The 24658-nt window shown below is 46.4% G+C and overlaps 1 protein-coding gene across 1 annotated transcript; it reads right to left on the reverse strand.

Moving 5' to 3' along the window:
- Positions 1-1381: 1381 nt before the first annotated feature.
- On the reverse strand, positions 1382-22163 carry LOC138740088 (uncharacterized). The gene is made up of 6 exons (XM_069892506.1): positions 22160-22163; positions 17891-17979; positions 16308-16770; positions 14770-15276; positions 4440-4556; positions 1382-1834 (listed from the first exon to the last, which is right to left on the reverse strand). Exons 1-6 carry the CDS (start codon positions 22161-22163, stop codon positions 1740-1742), a joined length of 1275 nt encoding a protein of 424 aa, XP_069748607.1. The 3' UTR covers positions 1382-1739.
- Between the last annotated feature and the right edge of the window lie 2495 nt (positions 22164-24658).

The following is a 24658-nucleotide window of genomic DNA, read 5'->3' on the forward strand; positions in this document are numbered from 1 at the left end:
CGCCTCAAACCGTGCATCTTGGCGCCTCACAGTTTGGCGGGCAGCAGCCTCCTTTGAAGAAGACCGCAGAGCCCACCTCACTGACAAAAGGCAAAGGAGGAAAAACCCAACACCCAACCCCAACCAACCAATTTTCCCTTGCAACCGCTGCAATCGTGTCTGCCTGTCCCGCATCGGACTGGTCAGCCACAAACGAGCCTGCAGCTGACGTGGACTTTTTTACCCCCTCCATAAATCTTCGTCCGCGAAGCCAAGCCAAAGAAAAAAAAAGAAGATTATCATAGGTTACAATAGGATATAGGCAAAATGCAGAGCTAGACGGGGAAGCAGCAAATGGAATTCAATCCAGATAAGTGTGAAGTAATGCATTTTGGAAGATGAAACATGAAGGCAGAGCACATGGTTAATAGCAGGATTCTTAAAAGTGTGGAATAACATGGATTTGAGTCTAAATCCATATATCTATCAAGGTTTCTGCATGGGTTGAGAGGGTAGTTAAGATGCTATGCTAGGCTTAATTAGTCGGGGGATTAAATTCAAGTGTCGTGAGGTAATCTTGCAACTCTATAAAACTGGTTAGATCACACTTGGAGCAGGGATGTCTTAGAATATTGTGATCAGTTCTGATCACCTCATTACGTGGAAACTATGGAGAGGGTGCAGAGGACGTTTATCAGGATGTTGATTGGATTGGAGAGTGTGTCTTATGGGGCAAAGTTTGCAGAGCTAGGATAAGAAGTGACTTAATAAAGGTGTACAAGATTATGAGAGGCATAGATAGGGTGGACAGCCAGCACATTTTTCCCAGGATGAGTGTAGGAAACACCAGAGGACATTTGTACAAAGTAAGGGGAGGATTATTTAGGAGGGACGTCAGAGGTAAGTATTTTTTGCACAGAGTGCTGGGTGCCTGGAATGCATTGCCAGGGGTGGTGGTGGAGGCTGGAACAATAGGGAATTTTTTAAAGACTCTTAGACAGGCACATGAATGTATGAAAAATAAAGGGCTATGGGTGTGAGGTAGGGAAGGTTTAGATCAGGGGTGGCCAACCTTTTTATTTTTAATTTAGACATACAGCATGGTAACAGGTCATTTTGGCCCATGAATACATACTAGGGCTGTAGGTTAATTGGGCGGCATGGACTCGTGTGCCAAAATGGCCTTGTTATCGTGCTGTATATCTAAACTAAGAATTAAAAGGTTGGCCATCCCTGGTTATTGAGTATTTTTAAATAGGTTAGCACAATATCGTGGGCCTAAGGGCCTACACTGAGCTGGAACATTGATCAGCAGGGATAGGGGCCACACACATTAATGAAATTTACATTAGGACTCTGTGGGGCAGAGTACCAGCATACACAATCCTCGAATAAAAATAACTACCTTAATTACCTTTATTAAGATACAATTCCTCATTGGTGAGTTTTGAATCATTTGATGTAGTTTCATCATGTTAACAGATGCCTTGGCTGGGAAGGCAAGGAAATCCCAAACCAAGGCAGCTTATCTCAACAGCAGGAACATCTGCACAATAGGTCCACAGGATTAAAATCAACATTAAAATCTTTTCCACAGCTTCTGGAAAAAGGGAGGAGCCCAAACATCAGTCCGTCAATACAGTCATTCATTTATCAGAGTCCCAGTTGAAAGGGAAAAAAATGAAAAATCCTCGTGATGCTAACAGCTACCAGCTCCCTCAAAGGCAGGGCTGACCTGGGTTCTCTTCACTCCTCCCCTCTCAGTCTCTCTTCCTCCTGGTGTGTGGCGTTTGCACAGACATGCTGGTACTGTTTCCCAATTTCTTGTCGAACAGCATCACAGCTGTCAGGGTACCTGGAGGGGCGGAGAGAGGGAGCAGATTGAGGAAAAAAGGTTTCAGAATCAGAATCTATCACCATCAACTTGCGTCCCGAAATAAGTTCTTTTGCAGCATTATTTGTGCATTACAGGTGCAAAATTGCTACAAGTCACATTTCTGTAAATACACTACTTAAAAATAAAGAAATAAATCTGTAAAAGAGGATAAAAAGGTGAGGTCATGCCTGTGGTTCATTGTCCATTCAGAAACCCGACCGCAGAGGGGAAGAGGCTGTTTTTGTACCATCATGTGTTCGTCTTCAGGCTGAAGACTCCTGTTTCTCTTTTCTGATGGTAGCAAAGACGAAGGCATGCCCTGGGTAGTGAGGGTCCTTTTTTTTTTTTTTAAATTTTTTATTTTTCACACCATAAATCACAATAGCCATGATATACACTTTTTCTTTTCCACACCTTTACAGTGACTTTTTCTCCCTCCCCCCCCCTCCTCCCAAGCCACCCCCCCACCCCCCCCTCTCATCCATTTTAGGTATACAATCTAGGTTGCATTAATTCAGTCAGACAATGTTGTCATTCAACAAAAATACACCAGAAATTCTACTGAGTCCATTCTTTTCTTTTCTTCTCCTTCCATCAACTTAGGTAATGTTTGTTCCTGGTAGGTTTTCGCTATTGTATTTAATGTAAGGCTCCCATACTTGTTCGAATATTTCAATATTATTTCTTAAACTATATGTTATTTTTTCTAATGGAATACATTTATTCATTTCTATATACCATTGTTGTATTTTCAAATTATCTTCCAATTTCCAGGTTGACATAATACATTTTTTTGCTACGGCTAGGGCTATCTTGACAAATCTTTTTTGTGCATCTTCCAAGTCAATTCCAAATTCTTTATTTTTTATGTTACTTAGGAGAAAGATCTCTGGATTCTTTGGTATATTGTTTTCTGTTATTTTATTTAATATCTGATTGAGATCATCCCAAAATTTTTCTACTCTCTCACATGTCCAGATTGCATGAATTGTTGTTCCCCTTTCTTTTTTACATCGAAAACATCTATCAGATACTGTTGGGTCCCATTTATTTAACTTTTGCGGTGTAATGTATAGTCTGTGTAACCAATTATATTGTATCATACGCAGCCTCGTATTTATTGTATTTCTCATCGTTCCAGAGCATAACTTCTCCCATGTTTCCTTTTTTATCTTTATATTTAAATCTTGTTCCCATTTTTGTTTAGTTTTACCATTTGTTTCCTCATTCTCCTTTTCTTGCAGTTTAATATACATATTTTTTATAAATCTTTTGATTAACATTGTATCTGTAATCACATATTCAAGGTTACTTCCCTCTGGTAAACTCAAGTTGCTTCCTAATTTATCTTTCAAGTAGGATCTCAGTTGGTAATATGCCAGCGCTGTATCTCCAGTTATATCGTACTTATCTCTCATTTGTTCAAAGGATAAGAATCTACTTCCTGAAAAACAATTTTCTATTCTTTTAATCCCTTTTTTTTCCCATTTTCTAAAGGCAAGGTTGTCTATTGTAAAAGGGAGTAGCTTATTTTGCGTCAATATTAGTTTTGGTATTTGGTAATTTATTTTATTTCTTTCTACATGAATCTTCTTCCATATATTGAGGAGATGGTGTAATACTGGAGAAGTTCTATGTTGTACCAATTTTTCGTCCCATTTATTTAATATGTGTTCAGGTATCTTTTCCCCTATTTTATCTAATTCTAGTCTCGTCCAGTCTGGTTTTTCCCTTGTTTGATAAAAGTCTGATAGGTACCTTAATTGTGCGGCTCTATAATAATTTTTGAAGTTTGGCAATTGTAAGCCTCCTTGTTTATACCATTCTGTTAATTTATCTAGTGCTATCCTCGGTTTCCCCCCTCTCCATAAAAATCTCCTTATTATTTTCTTTAACTCTTTGAAGAATTTTTCTGTCAGTTGTATTGGCAATGCCTGAAATAAGTATAGTATCCTTGGAAAAATGTTCATTTTAATACAGTTTATCCTTCCTATCAGTGTTAGTGGTAGCTCTTATAGTGAGGGTCCTTGAGGATAGATGCTGCTTTCTTGGAACACTGCCTCTTGTGGATGCCCTCAACGGAGTGGAGACTGATGCCACTGGCCAGCATCATGTTACATTTTAAATGGTGCATGGATTGGACAGAGTCGATGTGAATAAGATGTTTCCCTTAGTGGGCAAGTCCAGGACAAGAGGGCACAGTCTTAGAATCAGAAGGTACCCATTTAAAACAGAGATGAGGAGAAATTTCTTTCGCCAGAGGGTCGTGGATTTGTGGAATTGGTTGCCACGTCCAGCTGTGGAGGACGGATCATTAGAGAAGTTTAAGGAGGAGATTGATAGATATTTAATTAGTCAGGGTATCAAGTGATATGGGGAAAAATCCAGAAATTAGAACTAGATGTGAGGATGTTTTAGCTCATGGTGGAGTGGCAGAATAGATGATGGGCTGAATGGCCTACTTCTGATCCTTTACCTTATCTTTATCTTTTGATCTTCTCCAATACATGCCCAAACAGCTCCCTTTCCCAGTGCAGGTCCAAATAGCCCCCTTGCCCATTACAGGCCCAAACACCCTCCTTACCCATTACAGGTCCAAGCCAGTAAACGAAGATGTATTCAAGGAGGGTATTCCCTTCACAGTTGAATGTGATTGAATAGGCCAGTGCTGGGTTAAACACAGCTCCTGTCAAGTCACCAGCTGCATGCAGAAAGATTAGAGGTCATAAAAATGAATACAATATTCCAAGCAAGATCAAGGTTCAGTTCAAGATAGGCAGAATTTTTTTACTCCAGTGCCTTAATCTGTTCTCTCCAACTCCCTCCATGTCTGTTTATCTTGCCTGTTCTACTAATCCCTCTAGAAATGTTATTCCACAAAAATGACAAACTTATCAACTAACGCGATCTCCAGACAGCCAAGATAGTGGCACCTGTGCTGAGGAGTGGCTACGAGGGGCTACAGACTCCGGGGGAGCAGCGGACCGGCGCAGGGCACCAGAAACGAGGAGAACAACCTCCGTTGAGAAGGAGAAGCAGAGGAGACGACCCTAAGCATGATGACCATGGCAGTGGATGAGCGAGGGAATCAGTGGCTGACGGACCCACAGAGGCTGTGGGCAACTTAAAGTTGGGGAGACCTCCACGGGCTGCGGGAGACTGGCTCACGGGAACCAGGTATCAGAGCTGGGATTTGAAAGGGTGCTGAGGGCCAGAAGGGTCCCATAGGGCCTCAGGAATTGAAGGTTTCCTGATTGAATCGGAGGTTTGGCTCTGGAGCTCGGGTTGCCAAATGAATCAGACAGGAGTCTGCGGCGCAGAAGCACTGGACACTCAAGTGACTCTGAAGGGACTTTCTTTTGCTTCTCTTTCTCGCTTTCTGCAAGGTCGACACTAATGGTGACTCTTTGTCTGCCCTACGGCGGGCAATTTCATGTAATTTTGCATGTTCTGTACTATTTCATAATAATGGTAACTTGAACCTAAAGCACTTCACAGCACACAGGAAGATACACAGCAAGATCCCACAAGAATCCCTGTAGGAAACAGATCATCTGCTTATTGCGATTATTCTAAGGATGGAAGAGTTACCGTGAAATCTTTACCATCCATCAGACCACTTCTTCTTAATGTATTCATTTTCAGGATCTGAGCATCACTGCCAAGACTATTATTTATTGAACATTCCTAATTCCTTTTGCTAAGGTGGAATGAATTATGGTGATTTTTATGGATGGAAAGGGATATGGCCAAACGCAAGCCATATCTGATTAGGTCAGATAAACAATCGGGTCAGCATGGACCAAGTTTGGCTGAAGGGCTGTTTTCAGGCTGCATGCTCCAAGACCACCCTGAAACATTCCAGACTAATTTTAAATTTAGACATACAGCACAGTATTAGGCCCTTTCAACCAACAAGACCGTGCCGCCCAATTTCACCGAGAGGAAACCCACACAGACACGGGAAGAATGTACAAACACCTTACAGATAATGTGGGATTTGAACCCTGGTCCTGATTATTGGCACTGTAATGGCATTGCGCTAAACTGTTGTTTGGGAAAGAGTCCTAGGATCTTGACCCAGTGACCATGAAGGGACAGTGAGATATTTCCAAAGTCAGAATGATGTTCGAATGAACCCAGTGAGGAATGCATTCCCATGTACCTACTGTCCTGTCTTTCTTGGTAGTAGAGATTATTCGTTTGGCAGGCATAGGACTGGGAGAGTATCCGCAGTGCATTTTATAGGCACAACACCAGTGGTTCTCAACCTTTTTCTTTCCCCTCACATCCCACTTTAAGTCATCCCTATGTTATCGGTGCTCTGTGATTAGTAAGGGGTTACTTAATGTGGGATGTGTGTGGGAAGGGAAGGTTGAGAACTGCTGCTCTAGACCCAATTGTGACTGAAATATTTTGCTTGAGAAAAATTGTCATTGGCCCATTTCCTTTGGAGTTCTGAAGCCGTGCACATAACGAGTCCATGAGGGACGATTAAAACAGCAGTTTTCAAACTTTTTCTTTTCACCCACATACCAGATCAGCTATGGCATAGCGAATACTTTAAGTGGTAAGTGAGTGGAAAGGAAAAAGTTGAGAAGAACTGATTTATACCCTTCAGCCACTGCACTAGGGAGGGCACATTCAGGATGGCCTATCAAATTAGCTGCTTTATCCTGGATGATCTTCACCTTCTTGGGTGTTCCTGACGTTGCATTCATCCAAGCACTCGCAGAGATGTGAATACAGCTTGGGCCATTATGCAGACCAACTCCATCTACGCCTCCTGCTGTCTCAGGAGAGCTGCCAACAAATTAAATGCTCTATCCCACCTCTTTCGGAGAGAAGATAGATGAGCTTGGAAACATGAACCTCCAGATTCAAGGACTGTTTCTTTCCTGATCTTTATCGGACTCTTTAAGTGGATCTCTCATTCGAAAAATATCCCCTTGCACTGAACCTTGCTTGATATACTGTATTGTCTTTGTAAAACTGTATCCTGCCAGAGACACGAGGTCCAAAAGGGTCAATTGCCTAGCCCCGATGCTGGCGGTTCTGTACAGGCTATAAACAACCTATTAAACTAGCCAACAATGTTTGTAAGTAAAATCCTGCTACCACAGGGTCTTTGCCCAAGATGGCAGCGCCTGTTCTCAGCAATGACCAACAGGGGTTACAGACTGCTGGGAGCAGCAGACTGGTGCAGGACACCAGAAACAGGGAGAACCCCCATTGAGAAGAAAAAAGCAGAGACGACATTAAAGGGAAAGTGAACAGGGCGGTTGACCAGTGAGGGCTTAGTGGCTGAGGAACCCGTACAGGCTGCATGCGACTTACAGTTAGTAGACCTGCATGGGCTGTGGGAGACTGACTCATGGTAGCCAGGTATCGGAGCCGGGATTTGAGAGGGTACTGAGGGCAAGAAGAGCTCCCAAAAGACCTCGGGGGCACTGAAGGCATCCTGATCAAGACAGAGGTTTAGATCTGGAGCTTGGGTTGCTCATGGATCGAACAGGAGTCTGTGCAGCTGCAAAAACACTGGAGGCGAATCCATGGACACTCGGTGACTCTGAAGGGGCTCACTTTTGCTCTTCTTTTTCTCTCACTGTAAGGGCAATGGACAACACTAATGGCGATGCTTTGCCTTATAGAAGGCAATTTTATGTAAATGTTACCATGTTCTGTACTATTACAAGACAATAAATGATTCTCGAACTACACCCTCTACTTATGTTTTATTATTGTACTGTTCTGCCCTTTGTGTTATTTATTCACTTGTCTGGATTACATGCAAAATAAAGATCTTCGCTGTATCTTGGTACATAGACTCAGAATACAAGGATGTCCCTTTAGAACAGAGATGAAAACTTTCTTCAGACAGGGGGCAGTGAATCAGTAGAATTGGTTGCCATAGATGGCTGTGGAGGCCAAGTCATTGGGTAAATTTAAAGCAGAGGTTCTTGATTAATAAGGATGTCAAGGTTATGGGGAGAAGACAGGAGGATAGGGTTGAAAGCCATGATATGATTGGCAGAGCAGACACGATTGGGTGAATGGCCTAATTCTGCTCCTATGTCTTGTGTGACAATAGACAATTCAATGGCTTCGCTGTTTTGATGTGTCTTGTAGATTGCTGGAAGGACCAAGGTGTCAGGAGGTGAGTCACTTGCTTCAATATAACAAAACTCTTAACATGTTCTTGTTAACGATCCTGTGGCGTTTCTGATCAGGGGGGACCCTCCCACACTCAGTGGTGATGTCGTTGAAAATATCTTTATCCTAAAAATAGCAATGAGTTAAAATTCTATCCAATTTTTATTTAGTACCAGTTGTTTCTATAATTTCTCACCAGCATACCATGGGATTCAATCCAATGTCATAATTAATCAGAATTTTGGAGAAAACTGAATTTAAGAAACAATGGTTATGTTCAGGCAGCACAGCAGTTTTAGTGCACGATTGTTACAGCGACAGTGACCAGGGTTCGAATCCAGCACTGTCTATAAGGAGTTTGTACATTCTCACTGTGTCTGCGTGGGTTTCCTGCGGGTACTCTGGTTTCCTCCCACCCTTCAAAACATTGTAGGTTGTAGGTTAATTGGGACTAATTGGGTGGCATGGGTTTGTGGGCCAAAAGGGCCTGTTACTGTACTGTATACCTAAATTGGGTCAGACACATGAATGGGCAAGGAATGGAGGGAGATCAACCAAGAGCAGACAGATTAAATCAGCATCATGTTTGGCATAGCTAAGATGGGCTGAATGGCCTGTTGCTGTGCTCTTCAATGTTCCTTAAGAAACATCATTCAATAAAACTCATTTTTCCTGAGACCAGAGGAAACTGCTTAACATTTCCTCGAAATTCTCATAATCGGTACAAATCACACCCATAGATACGATTCAAAGACTTGCTGGATAAACTCGGCAGGTCTGACAGTATCCATGGGTAGGAATGGTCGCTTATCATTTAGGGTGAGGACCCTTCATCAAGGCCCGTAATGTTGATTGACCATTTCTACTCATGGATGCGGTTGTGACCTGCTGAGTTCCTCCAGCAATTTTCTTTGCTCAAGATTCCACCGTCTGCAGCTTTTGTGTTTTCCCATAGATTGGATTCTTTGGCAGTAAGTTAATCATTTCTCAGTCAGTCATCTCTGCTTACATGTAATGATTAAACTGTTCATTTCTAGTTAGATGATAACCTAAAGAACAAATCCCGTAGTTGGGTTCAGAGTGCAGTCTGTCAACCCAAAGTAAATTGCATTGACTGATAGTTGGTTAACAATTCTTTTGAGATTCTTTTATTGTCATGTAATAAAACAGATGGAATATAAGACAAATTTGCATTTAGTCTGCCTCAAGACAAATATTCGCCATATGCAGAAATTGTATCTTACAGTCAAAGAGAGAGAAGCAAAAAAGAGTCCCTTCAGAGTCACTGAGTGTCTGTGGATTCGCCTCCAGTTCTCCCACAGCTGCACAACCTTCAGTCCAAAACATCAGCAACCCGAGCTCCAGATTCAAACCTCAAGCCTTCAGCACCTGAGGCCCCTTGAGAGCCCCTCCTGTCCTCGGCACCCTCTCGCATCCAGTTCTGATGCCCGATATCCTTTCAGCCAGTGCCTAGCAGCCCGCAGCCTGGCACAAGTCCTTTGACGGCAAGTCACCAGCAGCCCGCAGCCTACGTGCATGTCCTTCAGCCACAGAGCCTTCACTGGCTGCTGCCATGGTCACCGTCCCATTGGGTTGTCTCCTCTGCTTTTCCTTCTCAACAGGAGCGGGGAGGGGAAGGGGGGGGGTTTGTGTTCTCCACATTTCTGGTGCCCTGTGCCAATCCCGGTTGACTGATTATACAGGTTGAAATGTACTCTTGTCTACCCAACTCAATAGTTAATCTGGTTCAGAATGATTTGATTCACATTTTCACACAGATCCCCTGTTCCTACTTCAGTAAGTAAGCGAATGCTTTATCCAACTCCCCGCAAATGCCTCTAGAAAACAATGCGCTTGGGATGGGTCTGATTTGGTCACAGTGAGATTAGTTCTTCACTTCGTACCCTACAAGTTTTCTAACTGTAGCTAAGGGACAGAAAAGTTGGAGCTCCTCAGTTCCAGAAATCTGGATACAGTCCTGACCAAGGGGGCTGACTGGTTGATTGGGTATGTTCTCCCCATGTTGGTTTAGACTTCGTCCGGGTGCTCCTGTTTCCTTCCACACCCCAAAGACCTGCGGGTCAGTAGGTTAAATGCCCATTGTAAAATTGTTTCTGGTGTGCAAGTGAGTGGTGAAATCTGACAGAGTTGAAGAGAATGTGGGGGGAATGAAAGAGGGGACTGGTGTCAGTGGGCAGCCAATGGTGAGTAAAGACTCAGAAACAGATTTATTGTCATGAACGTGCATTACAAAATTAATTATTTTACAGCAGCATATTTATGCATTATGGTGCAATTTATTTTAAATTAAAAATAAAGAATTGGTGCAAAAAAGAGAAAAAGTGAGGTAATCTCTGGTTTATTGTCCATTCAGAAATCTAATAGTGGAGGGGATGAAGATTTTTATGTAATGTTGAGTGTGTATCTTCAGTCTCCTGAACTTCCCTCCTGATGGTAGCAGTGAGAAAAGGGCATGGCCTGGTTCCTGAGGCTCCTTGAGCATAAAAGGAGTGGGCTGAATGCCCCGTATCTCACTGTTAAATGATTTGTGTGTGGAAGACCAAAGTTACAAGTTTTAAAATAAAAGAATCACAGAAAAGTGTGCTCGAGACTCCTTTAGCAAGAAATATTGAGAAAATGTGACTCACTCCCAGAGAGAAGGGCTAAATCAAATAGTAACGTCTCCTTTAAAAGGAAAACTGAACACTCGAGAGGGAAAATGAGAAGGGTTCAAAAGAGGCTTTGTGATGGACATGTGGTAGTAAAATACGTTATGATAACAGCGTGCACCATCTACAAAATGCACGCAGATAACTGCTGACAGAAATTCCCAACTCAGTGACCTCTATCACCAAGGACAAGGGGAACATCACCACCAGCAGAATTTCGTCCAAATCACCAATGGTGTCTAAAAGGCTGCTGGAGGCAGAAATCCTCAATGTGATATCAAAAATTGATCTGGATGAACTTGAAAACAAATGGAGAGACTGGAAGACAGAAAATTAAAAAATAGAGAATGTGGAGGTACTCAGCAGATCAAGGAATGTGTGGAGAGAGAATCAGAATGAACATATCAGATTGATGATATTTCAGAATTAGTATATAGAAATAGAACACTACAGCACAGTACAGGCCCTTTGGTCCACAATATTGTGCCGACCCATATATTCCTTAAAAAAAAAGTACCGAATTCACCATACCCCGTAACCCTCTATTTTTCTTCCAACTATGAGCCTGTCTAAGTGTCTCTTAAATGCCCTCAATGTTTCAGCTTCTACCACCATTCCTGGCAATGCATTCCAGGCACCCACAACTCTATGCATAAAAAGCCTACCCCTGATGTCTCCCCTAAACTTCCCTCCCTTAACTTTATACTCTGGTGAGTACTATTCCTGCCCTGGGAAACAGGTGCTGGCTGTCCACCCTATTTATGCCTCTTGTAGATGTCTTAAGTCTCAAACTTCTACGCTCCAAAGAGTAAAGTCCTAGCTCTGCTAACCTCACCTCATAAGACATTTTCAAATCCAGGCAACATTCTGGTAAATCTCATCTGCACCCTTTCCATAGCTTCCACATCCTTCCTATAATGAGGTGACCAGAACTGAACACAATATCCAAGTGGGGTCTTATCAGAGATTTGTAGAGTTGCAACATGACCTTTCTACTTTTAAACATAATCTCCCTATTAATGAAGCCCAGCATCCCATAGGCCTTCTTAACTATCTTATCAACCCTGTCTGACAATCTTGAGGGATGCAATGGATTTGGACTCCAAGGTCCTTCTGTTCTTCCACATGTAAGAAACTGACCATTAACCCTGTACTCAGCCTTCTGGTTTGTCCTTCCAAAATGCATCACCTTTATCCGGATTGAACGATATCTGCCACTTTTCTGCCCAACTCTGCATCCTGTCTATAACCTCTTGTAACCTTTGACAACCGTCAGATCCATCCACAACTCTTCCAACCTTTGTATCACCTGCAAATTTACTGACCCATCCAGATCATTTATAAAATCACAAAGAGTAGAGGTCCCAGAACAGATCCTTGCGGTACTCCACTAGTCACTGGCTTTCAGGCAGAATACTTCCATTCCACTGCTACTCTCTGCTTTCTAACTGTAAACCAATTTTTTTTATCCACACAGCTAAGGTACCATGGATCCTACGCCTCATGACTTTCTGATCGAGTTTCTCATGGCGAACATTGTCAAATGTTCAGAATTACAAAGGAAGGGAGAGATAGAGAGGATAATGAGAATGACTGTGATAGGGTAGAGACCAGGAGAGACTGAATTACATAAATAATGGTGGTGCTATGGTGGATTGAGGAGGTTCACGTGGACTCTCGTCTGGAACTGGGTGGGAGTGTGGATGATGAGGATAACATGGCCTTTCTGTCTGGAATCTGGTGGGAATGTGGATTGCAGAGAGTCACGTGACCCCTTCTAGTCCAAAGTCACCTCACCTGCCAGTCAAGGGCGAGATCTGCCCACAGGTAAAGCTGATGCATGATTGGTCCTCGAAGGTCACGTGGACGGGTCTTGCATTGAAAAACCAAGCACGTACAATCTCTGCCCTCTCTCTCTTTCTTTGCTGCTACTGCATGGAGACCATCACTGAACTCCTGGTTGCAGGCCACAGGCAGCTCCGGAGGGCCAAAATTGGTCGATCCCATACCCAGAACCATGGGCAATAATGGAGACCAGGTTTATTTGATATACTTGTTGGATGCAATTAATTTACTGTTTGTTGTGTGCTGTGCCTGCTAGAGTTAGAGAGAGTTGTGGGTACTGTGTGTTTCACCCTCATGTTCCCAATCAGGAGTTGAGAATGTTTAGTAGTGATTTATTCGCACCCGAAGCATGGTTATTTGTGTATTATTCCAGGTTGATCTGTGTGAGCGTGTGCTCTTTTCTGAATTCCCCTGTGTGTAAATAAAGCCCATTGTTTGTTGACAACACTGTTCAGCCTCAATTCACTGAGCCCATCGAACCTATTCTTGAATACAATATGCTGGCTGCGAGAGGGTAGGGAAGGTTTGGATGACCCTTTGATAAAGCCAACGTGAGTTACTTGAAGATTGGAGGACAACTAATGTTGTTCCCTTTATTTGAGAAGAGCTGCAGGAATGCGCTAGATCTGCCATTCTCATCAGGGGGCACAGCACACTTAAGGGAGGCCAGGGACTTAAATCATAAATTTTTTTAATGTTTTTATGAAGTTGGTGGGAGCACAGAAGAAACCAACTGGACTGCTTCACAAGGAAGGGGGCCCATAAACTGAGCAGAATCCTAAGGGGGCCAGAGCCAAATAAAAGTTGAAAATGGCTGGGCTAGATAACTACAGGCCAGTGATTTTTACATCAGTGGCAGGAGGATTATTGGAGAAACTTCCAATGGATTTTCTAGGGGCATCAAAAACAAGAGGCACGGGTGCAAGGTTAGAGGAGTTGTAAAGTGGATCTGAGGGTGTAAAAAAGCATGGTTGATATCTCGAAAGCACTGCCAGAGGAGATGGTGGAATCAGATACAATCACCACCTCTCACCCCTCTGTTAGGCAGAAGATATACGAGTTTGAAAACACTAACCTCCAGAATCAAGGAGGTGTGAATCCTGCTGTTATCTGACTCTTCGATTGACCTTTCTTTGGTAAACGATTATGCCCTTGCACCGTTTTTAAACTGTACTTTTCTCTGTATTCTAGAGTGGGTTTTTGCAACATTATACCCTACACTATTTGACTTATTGTAACACTACTCCCTGCTCTTCTGTATATTTATAATTGCACTCCTACTCTTTGAGATGAGTAAAACACAAAGGTCTGCAGACTCTGTAGAGGAAGGTTACATGGCTGTGGAAGTGAGGAATTGCTCTTTGAGTTAGTTGACTTGTCTGCATAACACACAAATCAAAGCTTTTTAAAAAAAACTCTATCTTGGTACACATGAAAATACACTGTTCAAGTTCGAGATTAGACAGTAGACCTGCTGCCTCACAGCCCCAGAAGCCTGGGTTAAATCCATACCTCTGGTGCTGTATGTGTAGAGTTTGCAAGTTCTTCCTGTAGGTTTCGTGAGTGCTCTGGTTTCACTCAACATCCCAAAGATGTGCAGGTTAGCAAGTTAACTGGCCACTCACGAAGGAAAGTGGTGCAATTGTTGGTGATATTGGGAGAATAAAATAGGATTGGCATAGTACGAGTGTAAATAAGTCCTTTATATTTAGCACAGGCTGAAGGAACCATTCCACACTGTGCAACTCTAAACCTCACCCAGACTGGACTACGTGAACTGGATTTAAATAAACTGGGGTAAAAGGGCCGTGAAATGACAGATGGAAATTTAATTCAGTCAAGTGCAAGGTACTGCACTTTGGTCAGTTAAACCAGGACGGGGCTTACTCTGGACAGAGTCACTTGGGGGATGGGAGTATATTTGCATAAAAGTAATGACACAAGTAGACAGAGTGGTGAAGAAAGCATTGAGTAGAGGGGCAAGGTTTTTAATGTTAGAACTGTACATGTGCAACTGCACTTGGAATACTATGTGCATTTCTGGTCACCCGGCTATTAAGCGAGAAAGGGCACGTAAAAGATTCACAAACATGTTATTGCGAAAATTGGCTTGAATTGTTTTGGAGTGCAGAAGGCCAAGGGGGTATATGATCCCACGTATGACCTCTTGAACTTTGAATCATGAATTAAAATCACTTGTATATACAGTGCAAGTCCAAAAATCCAGATACCAGAAATCCAGGCCACCTGTGAATCTGGACATCTCGAAAACTCGACTGAAAGTTGGACCACCAGAGAATCCGGACTTCTCGAAAACTCTCGACTGAAAGTTGGACCACCAGAGAATCCGGACTTCTCGAAAATTCTCGACTGAAAGTTGGACCACCAGAGAATCCGGACTTCTCGAAAACTCTCGACTGAAAGTTGGACCCCCAGAGAATCCGGACTTCTCGAAAACTCTCGACTGAAAGTTGGACCACCAGAGAATCCGGACTTCTCGAAAACTCTCGACTGAAAGTTGGACCACCAGAGAATCCGGACTTCTCGAAAACTCTCGACTGAAAGTTGGACCACCAGAGAATCCGGACTTCTCGAAAACTCTCGACTGAAAGTTGGACCACCAGAGAATCCGGACTTCTCGAAAACTCTCGACTGAAAGTTGGACCACCAGAGAATCCGGACTTCTCGAAAACTCTCGACTGAAAGTTGGACCACCAGAGAATCCAGACTTCTCAAAAACTCTCGACTTTTGTGCTTGTGAATGCAGCAACAAGCGACCACGTGAAAGTCGTGGAAATGAAGGAAAAATATTATTTGTTACTCTGTACTTCATATTTTATGTAAAAAAAATGTTTAATAAATTATCAAAATTTAACTGTTTATTCTCTTTTAATTTTAAAAGTTCTGCCTGGGAATCGGAAAATCTGGACTGATTTTTACTGTTATACAAATACATAAATAAGAAAGGTTCAGAGCAGCCATTTTCACCCTTTATTTTCGGCTATAGCCCCCTTACGACTCTGCTCAAAGTTTCAAAGCAGTCATTTAGTTCGTTTCTTCCATATATCTCTCCTACCCCCTCTACATCTTGGAGACCCCCCCCCCCCCCACCTCCAAACATGCTTTGGCCTCTGGGGCATGGGGCCTGTATAGTCCTTGTTGAGAATGACTGGTTTAGAGGAAATGGAACAAGCACAGGGGCTAGTAAAATCACGATGCTGAACTCAGCTGAGATAAGGATACATAACCAACGTTTCAGGTTTGAGCCCTACTTCAAGGTATGAACAAAATGTCAGCAGACACCAGAACAAAATGGTGGGGGGAGGGGTAGAGGAGGAGCACAGTCCCAGGAGGTATTAGGTGGATAAGGGAGGGCAGGCACACCAACATGCTGGGATGGGTCTGCTAATGGAGAGTGAAATGGGTGGAGAGCTGGAGGAAAGAAGACAAAGGGAAAGGGAAGAAGAATGGAGAGTAGGCTAGCAGAAATCGGAGAAGTCAATGTTAATGCCATCCGGTTGGAGAGGGCCCAGATGGAAAATCAAAACACAGGAGCTAACTTGGTCAACATGGACATTTTGTGCCAAAGGGCCTCTTTCCCTGCTGTGGAACTCAAGATGCCAGACCCACAGTTTGATCTAAACCACTTCCTCGATTCAACTAAATAAGGGCAGACGTGAATGAATAACTAGAAACTAAAGTCCTTGCTGTACTATGCTGACTAGAGACACATGAATGACATGGCTGACAAAAAAAAGTATTCTGCAGTAGGAATTGATGCATACCTGCAAACACCAGGAAGGTGATTAACCCAGCCACCAGGTGCTTCTTGAGTGTGGGACCAAGGCGCTGGAATCTGAAGGTCACAGCCCGCAGGCTGAAAGCACAGGCAAACTCCACAAACATCCCACTGCTTAATGTGCTTGTATTCAGTGCCGAGGCACAGCGGCGCAGGACTTGCGGGTGACGCTGGTGCATGTCGGACATGTGAAGGGCCCAAACCATCTCAGTGACACTGTGAGCAACTGAGGCGGCGGCCAACTGTGCCAGGACCTTGAAGATGGCCAACTGCCCACTGCACTGCCCATCCAGGAACTGCTCCAGGCTGCTCAGCGGGTTGCAGCTGGCACCACTAAAGGTGGAGACGTGAACCAGGGTGATGAGATAGATGAGGGCCAGAGCCAGGAGTTTACCGGGCAGCACCCCTGACATACCCAGCAGCCGCAGCTCGTGGGTGCAGATGCACAGCTGCAGGGTGGAGAAGAGCTCGGTGGCGATCGACAGCAGAGGCCCTGGCCTCTGGCCGCTGCTCCCCACCTGACGGCGTGGGCAGGGCGGCTGCAGGAGATCCCTGGCCATGAGACGCAGCACCTGACAAGTCATCACTGTGCCGGCTAGCGTGCCAATTGAGACCAAAAAGTTGTCCATTGCAAGGACGGCTGAGCAAGCTCATGGCATGAGATGTGAGGGCAGAAGGGGGGGGGGGGGGGGTGAAGACTCTTGCTTGTGGGAAGGAAGAGAAGGGGTGTTGAAGGCTGGAGAGGAGAGGAGTGGGAGTAAAGCCCCTGTGGGAGTAGGATAAATAACTCGTACCAGGTTGTGAAGGGGAAAGGGGTCAAGATGGGGTGGGGGGGGACGAACCCCTCTTGGGAGGGTCAAACTGGTAGGACTGGAGTTAAGCCCACTCCACTGGGAAGGTCAGGGTGAAGACCCTTTGCTGGGTCAAGGTTAAACCTTCCTACTGACAGGTTAACCTGCTGAGATTAATCCCTTTAACTGACAGGTGTCAGGGGATAACTCCAACTACACTGAGGGTGGATTCAAACCCCACCCACCTGGGACCCCCACAACCTCCCGCCTGGGGCCCTCTCAGACCCCCCCCCCCTCGCTTGGGACGCTCTCAGCCCCCCCCACCCCACCTGGGACCCTCTCAGCCCCCCCCACCTGGGACCCTCTCAGCCCCCCCCCACCTGGGACCCTCTCAGCCCGCCCCCCCCACCTGGGACCCTCTCAGCCCCCCCCCACCTGGGACCCTCTCAGCCCCCCCCCCCCCTCGCTTGGGACGCTCTCAGCCCCCCCCACCCCACCTGGGACCCTCTCAGCCCCCCCCCCCCACCTGGGACCCTCTCAGCCCCCCCCCACGTGGGACCCTCTCAGGCCCCCCCCCCCACCTGGGACCCTCTCAGGCCCCCCCCCCACCTGGGACCCTCTCAGGCCCCCCCCCCACCTGGGACCCTCTCAGCCCCCCCCCACCTGGGACCCTCTCAGCCCCCCCCCACCTGGGACCCTCTCAGCCCCCCCCCCCCCCCACCTGGGACCCTCTCAGCCCCCCCCCACCTAGGACCCTCTCAGCCCCCCCCTCCCCTACCTGCGGGAAGGACCGGCCCTGCTGCTGGGAGACGCGGGGAGAGGGTCCGACCGTCGCCGCCACGAAGCCTGAGCTCCAGACGCTGCCGCCTGTCGCCGCACGATGACCACGTGGAGGGGGCGGGGCAGCGGGGAGGGGCGGGGCCGAGGGTTGGTGGTGGGGGGGGGGAGAGATCGGCGGCGGCGGGAGCCAAGGGCGGGGCGCGGGAGGGTCATCCAGGGGCGTTCAGTAGGCGGGACTACGGTGACCCCTGTTAGACGTGGGCTGGGTGGGAGCGGGTTATTAATTGGGGTAATATTGACCTGGGTTAGAGCTGCGGAGGGGGATTAGCTGTTGTGGGGCAATTACTGGGCACGGCAGGAGCTGGGGAGGGGGATTTGCATCAGTATTGGCTGTTGTGGGGCAATTACTGGGCACGGCAGGAGCTGGGGAGGGGGATTTGCATCAGTATTGGCTGTTGTGGGGCAATTACTGGGCACGGCAGGAGCTGGGGAGGGGGATTGGCATCAGTATTGGCTGTTGTGGGGCAATTACTGGGCACGGCAGGAGCTGGGGAGGGGGATTTGCATCAGTATTGGCTGTTGTGGGGCAATTACTGGGCACGGCAGGAGCTGGGGAGGGGGATTTGCATCAGTATTGGCTGTTGTGGGGCAATTACTGGGCACGGCAGGAGCTGGGGAGGGGGATTTGCATCAGTATTGGCTGTTGTGGGGCAATTACTGGGCACGGCAGGAGCTGGGGAGGGGGATTGGCATCAGTATTGGCTGTTGTGGGGCAATTACTGGGCACGGCAGGAGCTGGGGAGGGGGATTGGCATCAGTATTGGCTGTTGTGGGGCAATTACTGGGCATGGCAGGAGCTGGGGAGGGGGATTGGCATCAGTATTGGCTGTTGTGGGGCAATTACTGGGCACGGCAGGAGCTGGGGAGGGGGATTGGCATCGGTATTGGCTGTTGTGGGGCAATTACTGGGCACGGCAGGAGCTGGGGAGGGGGATTTGCATCAGTATTGGCTGTTGTGGGGCAATTACTGGGCACGGCAGGAGCTGGGGAGGGGGATTGGCATCAGTATTGGCTGTTGTGGGGCAATTACTGGGCACGGCAGGAGCTGGGGAGGGGGATTTGCATCAGTATTGGCTGTTGTGGGGCAATTACTGGGCACGGCAGGAGCTGGGGAGGGGGATTTGCATCAGTATTGGCTGTTGTGGGGCAATTACTGGGCACGGCAGGAGCTGGGGAGGGGGATTGGCATCAGTATTGGCTGTTGTGGGGCAATTACTGGGCACGGCAGGAGCTGGGGAGGGGGATTGGCATCAGTATTGGCTGTTGTGGGGCAATTACTGGGCATGGCAGGAGCTGGGGAGGGGGATTGGCATCAGTATTGGCTGTTGTGGGGCAATTACTGGGCACGGCAGGAGCTGGGGAGGGGGATTGGCATCGGTATTGGCTGTTGTGGGGCAATTACTGGGCACGGCAGGAGCTGGGGAGGGGGATTTGCATCAGTATTGGCTGTTGTGGGGCAATTACTGGGCACGGCAGGAGCTGGGGAGGGGGATTTGCATCAGTATTGGCTGTTGTGGGGCAATTACTGGGCACGGCAGGAGCTGGGGAGGGGGATTGGCATCAGTATTGGCTGTTGTGGGGCAATTACTGGGCACGGCAGGAGCTGGGGAGGGGGATTGGCATCAGTATTGGCTGTTGTGGGGCAATTACTGGGCACGGCAGGAGCTGGGGAGGGGGATTTGCATCAGTATTGGCTGTTGTGGGGCAATTACTGGGCACGGCAGGAGCTGGGGAGGGGGATTTGCATCAGTATTGGCTGTTGTGGGGCAATTACTGGGCACGGCAGGAGCTGGGGAGGGGGATTTGCATCAGTATTGGCTGTTGTGGGGCAATTACTGGGCACGGCAGGAGCTGGGGAGGGGGATTGGCATCAGTATTGGCTGTTGTGGGGCAATTACTGGGCACGGCAGGAGCTGGGGAGGGGGATTTGCATCAGTATTGGCTGTTGTGGGGCAATTACTGGGCACGGCAGGAGCTGGGGAGGGGGATTTGCATCAGTATTGGCTGTTGTGGGGCAATTACTGGGCACGGCAGGAGCTGGGGAGGGGGATTTGCATCAGTATTGGCTGTTGTGGGGCAATTACTGGGCACGGCAGGAGCTGGGGAGGGGGATTTGCATCAGTATTGGCTGTTGTGGGGCAATTACTGGGCACGGCAGGAGCTGGGGAGGGGGATTGGTTCGGTATTGGCTGTTGTGGGGCAATTACTGGGCATGGCAGGAGCTGGGGAGGGGGATTGGCATCAGTATTGGCTGTTGTGGGGCAATTACTGGGCACGGCAGGAGCTGGGGAGGGGGATTGGCATCGGTATTGGCTGTTGTGGGGCAATTACTGGGCACGGCAGGAGCTGGGGAGGGGGATTTGCATCAGTATTGGCTGTTGTGGGGCAATTACTGGGCATGGCAGGAGCTGGGGAGGGGGATTGGCATCGGTATTGGCTGTTGTGGGGCAATTACTGGGCACGGCAGGAGCTGGGGAGGGGGATTGGCATCGGTATTGGCTGTTGTGGGGCAATTACTGGGCACGGCAGGAGCTGGGGAGGGGGATTTGCATCAGTATAGGCTGTTGTGGGGCAATTACTGGGCACGGCAGGAGCTGGGGAGGGGGATTTGCATCAGTATTGGCTGTTGTGGGGCAATTACTGGGCACGGCAGGAGCTGGGGAGGGGGATTTGCATCAGTATTGGCTGTTGTGGGGCAATTACTGGGCACGGCAGGAGCTGGGGAGGGGGATTTGCATCAGTATTGGCTGTTGTGGGGCAATTACTGGGCACGGCAGGAGCTGGGGAGGGGGATTTGCATCAGTATTGGCTGTTGTGGGGCAATTACTGGGCACGGCAGGAGCTGGGGAGGGGGATTGGCATCGGTATTGGCTGTTGTGGGCAAAAATTGGGCATGACAAGAGCTGGGGAGGATAAATGGCATCAGCATTGACTGATGTGGAACAATTACTAGGCATGGCAAGAGGTAAGGCAATTACTGGCAGAGCAAGGGGGAAAGGAGCCAATTGTTTGGATGTGGGGTTGGGGAAGGAGCCATGAGGGGCAAGAGACTATTATTAACCAGGGTAGTAGCTGGGATGGTGGCAGCTTCCCATATTAAAACTGTGAATAAGGTAGTTATCAGGGCAGGTGGTACCTAGGGAAGGGTAATTCCTGAAGAAATCCAGAGGGACACTAATAACACATCTTGGATTGAAGCAGGCAGAGAAACTCAGATGGTGGAATCTGGAAGCAATTAAAATCTGAAGGGACTCCTCAGGTCAAGCAGCATTCATGGTCAGGGCAGATGAGGGAAGTGTGCTTAAGGCAACACTTGGATCCAGTGATGGTAATGACATTAGTTTCAGAATCATTGTGGAAAGGGATAGGTCTGCTCCTTGGGTTGAGGTTCTAAATTGGAGAAAGACCAATTTTGATGGAATCAGAAAGAATCTGGCAAGTGATTGGGGCAGGTTGCTTTCTCGCAAAGGAGTGCTTGGTGAGTGGGAAGCCAAAGTCAAGTCAAGTTTATTGTCATCTGATTGTATGTTCCTCTTAGAACTTAAGGCAAGACCCTTGACTTTTCCAAAGATATTGAGCCCTGGCTAAGAAGAAGAAGGCCTCTCGCATGTCCAGGCAGCAAGGAACAAATGAGGTACTTCAAATTCAGGTTTATTAGGGTAGCACGGTTGGTGAAGTAGTTAGGGCAATGCCTTTACAGCACCAGAGATCGGGACCAGGGTTCGAATCCTGCGCTGTCTGTAAGGAGATTGTATGTTCTCCCTGTGTCTGCGTGGGTTTTTCCCAGGGCCTATGGTTTCCTCACACTGCTCGAAATGTACTGGAGGTGTAGGTTAATTGGGTGTAAGTTAGGTGGCATGGACTCCTGGGCCGAAATGGCCTGTTACAGAGCTGTATGTGCAATTATTTTTAAAAATTAAATTTTAAAAAATTTAAATGTAATCATCCAATTGCACAAGTACAACCCAATGAAACAGATTTCTCCCGTCCTCAATGCAAAAACATGCAGACACACAAGCAGACATAACACACATACAGATAAGCTATACATATGCAGGGCAAATGTACATAAATAAATAAATATTTTTCATTTGTCGTAGAGTCTCGGATGGTTAGTGTGAACTGTTTGTTTCGTTGTTCAGAATTTTCACTGTCTGTGGCAAGAAGCCTCGTGTTGCTGCCTCTCTGATACTCCTGTATCTCTTACCCATTGCGAAAAGCTGGAAGATGCTATGTGTGGGGTGGCAGAGGTCCTCAACAATTTTGCGTGCCCTAGTCAGACAACGATGAGGAGTTTAAAAGCAAGAAAGAAGGAAATCAGGAGGACCAAAGGAAGGCATGGGGGGTCACCCTGACAGTCAAGATGAAGGAAAATCCCAATGGATATATTAATGGCAAAAGGATAGGAAGGGACAAAATTGATTCTCTTGAACCATAGAACTTTACAGCACAGAAACAGGCCTCTTTGGCCCTTCTAGTCTGTGGCGAACCATTTTTCTGCCTAGTCTCACTCAATAGTCTTCCATACCCCTCCCATCCATATACATGTCTAAATTCTACTTAAATGTTAAAAATAAGAATCAGAATTTATTGTCACGAACAAGTTATGAAATTCGGTGTTCTGCGGCAGTGTCATACCGCAAACATACCTGTACATATTATAACCATCTTATGACATTACTATAAAAATTTAAATAATAATAAAAATAACAGTGCATGAAAAGGCAGTGTCTTTGGTTCATTGATCATTCAGGAATCTGAGGGCAGCGGGGAAGAAGCTGTCCTTGTGCCGCTGAGTGCTCATCTTTAGGCTCCTGTACCTTTTCCTTGATGGGAGCAGGGTGAAGAGGGCGTGGCCTGGGTGGTGGGGGTCTTTGAGGATAGAGGTTACTTTTTTAAGGACATCGCTTCGTGTCGATCTCCTCGATGGAGTGAAGTCTGGGGCCTGTGATGCCGCAAGCCAAGTTAACAAACCTCTGGAGTTTATTCTTATCCTGACACTTGGCGCCTCCGTACCAGGCAGTGACGCTGCCAGCCAGAAGGCTCTCCATGGTACATCTGTAGCAGTTTACGAGCATCTTCGGTGACATAACGAACCTCCTCAGACACCTCACAAAGTATAGCCGCTGGTGAGCCTTCTTTGTGATCGCATCAGCGTGAAGTGGTGAATGTGCGATCAGTGGTGAGGACGACAAAGGTGTGGTGGAGGGATCGGTTCTCAGTCTATTGTTGTTTGTAAATCCATAGCAAATCCGGATGATAATGTGATAAACTGGATTAGCAAGGCTTTCAAAACTCCGGACCAGCTGGAAAATGGCAGATGCGATTTAATGCGGACAAATTGAAGTTGTATAAAATATTGATGAGGCCAAATTTGCAGTGTCGAGTGCAGTTTTGGTCTCCTACCTGTGGAAAAAAAAATCAAGAGTGCAGAAGAAACTTACGAGGATGTGGCCGGTACTTGAAAATCTGAGTTTTCGGGAAAGGAGTGTCAGAGAATGATGGCACATTTGATAGTGGTGGACAAAATCATGAGGTGTACAGACAGGGTAAATGAGTTCAGTTGTTTTGTCCTGACTCAATTAAATGAATTAAAAAAATTAAACAATTGCCTTTGTGGATGCAAACTCATTCTCACTAGAGCATTCTTGGTGTCAGTCAACTACGGCATTGTTAACTGAATCATCATTTTAACATAAAGGAGGTACAGAGAAAACAGGCTGCAAAGTTGATGTGGAGAACGGACAAAAGGCACCATTGCTACTCATGGCTTTCTTGATTCAAAGTTCAAGCATTTGAAAGGTTTTTTTAACAAAGGGTTTAATGGCATTAGGACTTTAGTCTGCAATGCTTCCCCACAAAGTCTTTGCATTGGTTGCACCAAACTTAACAAAAGATTTGTAATTTGTATGAAAGTTCAGTTTACTGAATATTTATTTCCTGCATTTGCACAGTTTGTTTGTTCTGAATGGTTTACATTTACCGGCAATTAGAAATTCTGCCTGGATCTCAGGGAAAAAGAATCCCAGGGTTTAATGTGATTGTCATGTATGTACTCTGAACATAAGTTTAAACTTGAACTTGATTAGCTCAATTTGGACTCATGCTGGTGACAAAGGTGCGGGAATACCGCATAGAGCTATTCAGCCCTTCGAGCCTGTTCCTCCACTCATAAGGACATAGAAGCAGAAATAGGCTGTTCGGCCGTCATTGAATCATGAGCTGATCCATTTTCCCACTCAGTCCCACTGCCCGGCCTTCTCCTCATAACCTCTGATGGCCTGGCTAATCAAGAACCTATCAAATGCTGCCTTAAAAACATCAATGACTCGGTCAGTCTCCGCAACTGCCTGCGGCAACTAATTCCACTGATTTACTACCCTCAGGCTGAAGAAATCCCTCCGTATCTCTGTTCTAAGTGGAGTTGTGTTCCCTTGTCCTAGACTCTTCCACCATGAGAAACAACCTTTCTACATCTACTCTGTCCATGACTTTCAATGTTTGAATCCTTTCAATGAGATCCCGCTTCATTCTCCTAAATTCCAACGAGTACAGGCCAAGAGCTGTCAAATGCTCCTCATGTGATCACCCTTTCATTTCTGGAATCCTCCTTGGGAACCACCTCCGAACCATCTCTAACTTCAGCATATCCTTTCTTAAATGAGGAGCTCAAAACTGCTTGCAATACTCCAAATGAAGTCTCACC

The sequence above is a fragment of the Narcine bancroftii genome, chromosome 7 (assembly GCF_036971445.1).
Source record: "Narcine bancroftii isolate sNarBan1 chromosome 7, sNarBan1.hap1, whole genome shotgun sequence".
NCBI lineage: Eukaryota > Metazoa > Chordata > Chondrichthyes > Torpediniformes > Narcinidae > Narcine > Narcine bancroftii.

Excerpts from the sequence above, each read along its gene's own strand:
- LOC138740088 (XM_069892506.1), bottom strand. Across the intron at positions 16,771-17,890 it reads AGGGCCGGTCCTTCCCGCAG|CTGTGCATCTGCACCCACGA; the intron begins GTAGGGGAGGGG and ends TCCACCCTGCAG. Across the intron at positions 1,835-4,439 it reads CTGGCTTGGACCTGTAATGG|GTACCCTGACAGCTGTGATG; the intron begins GTAAGGAGGGTG and ends CCGCCCCTCCAG.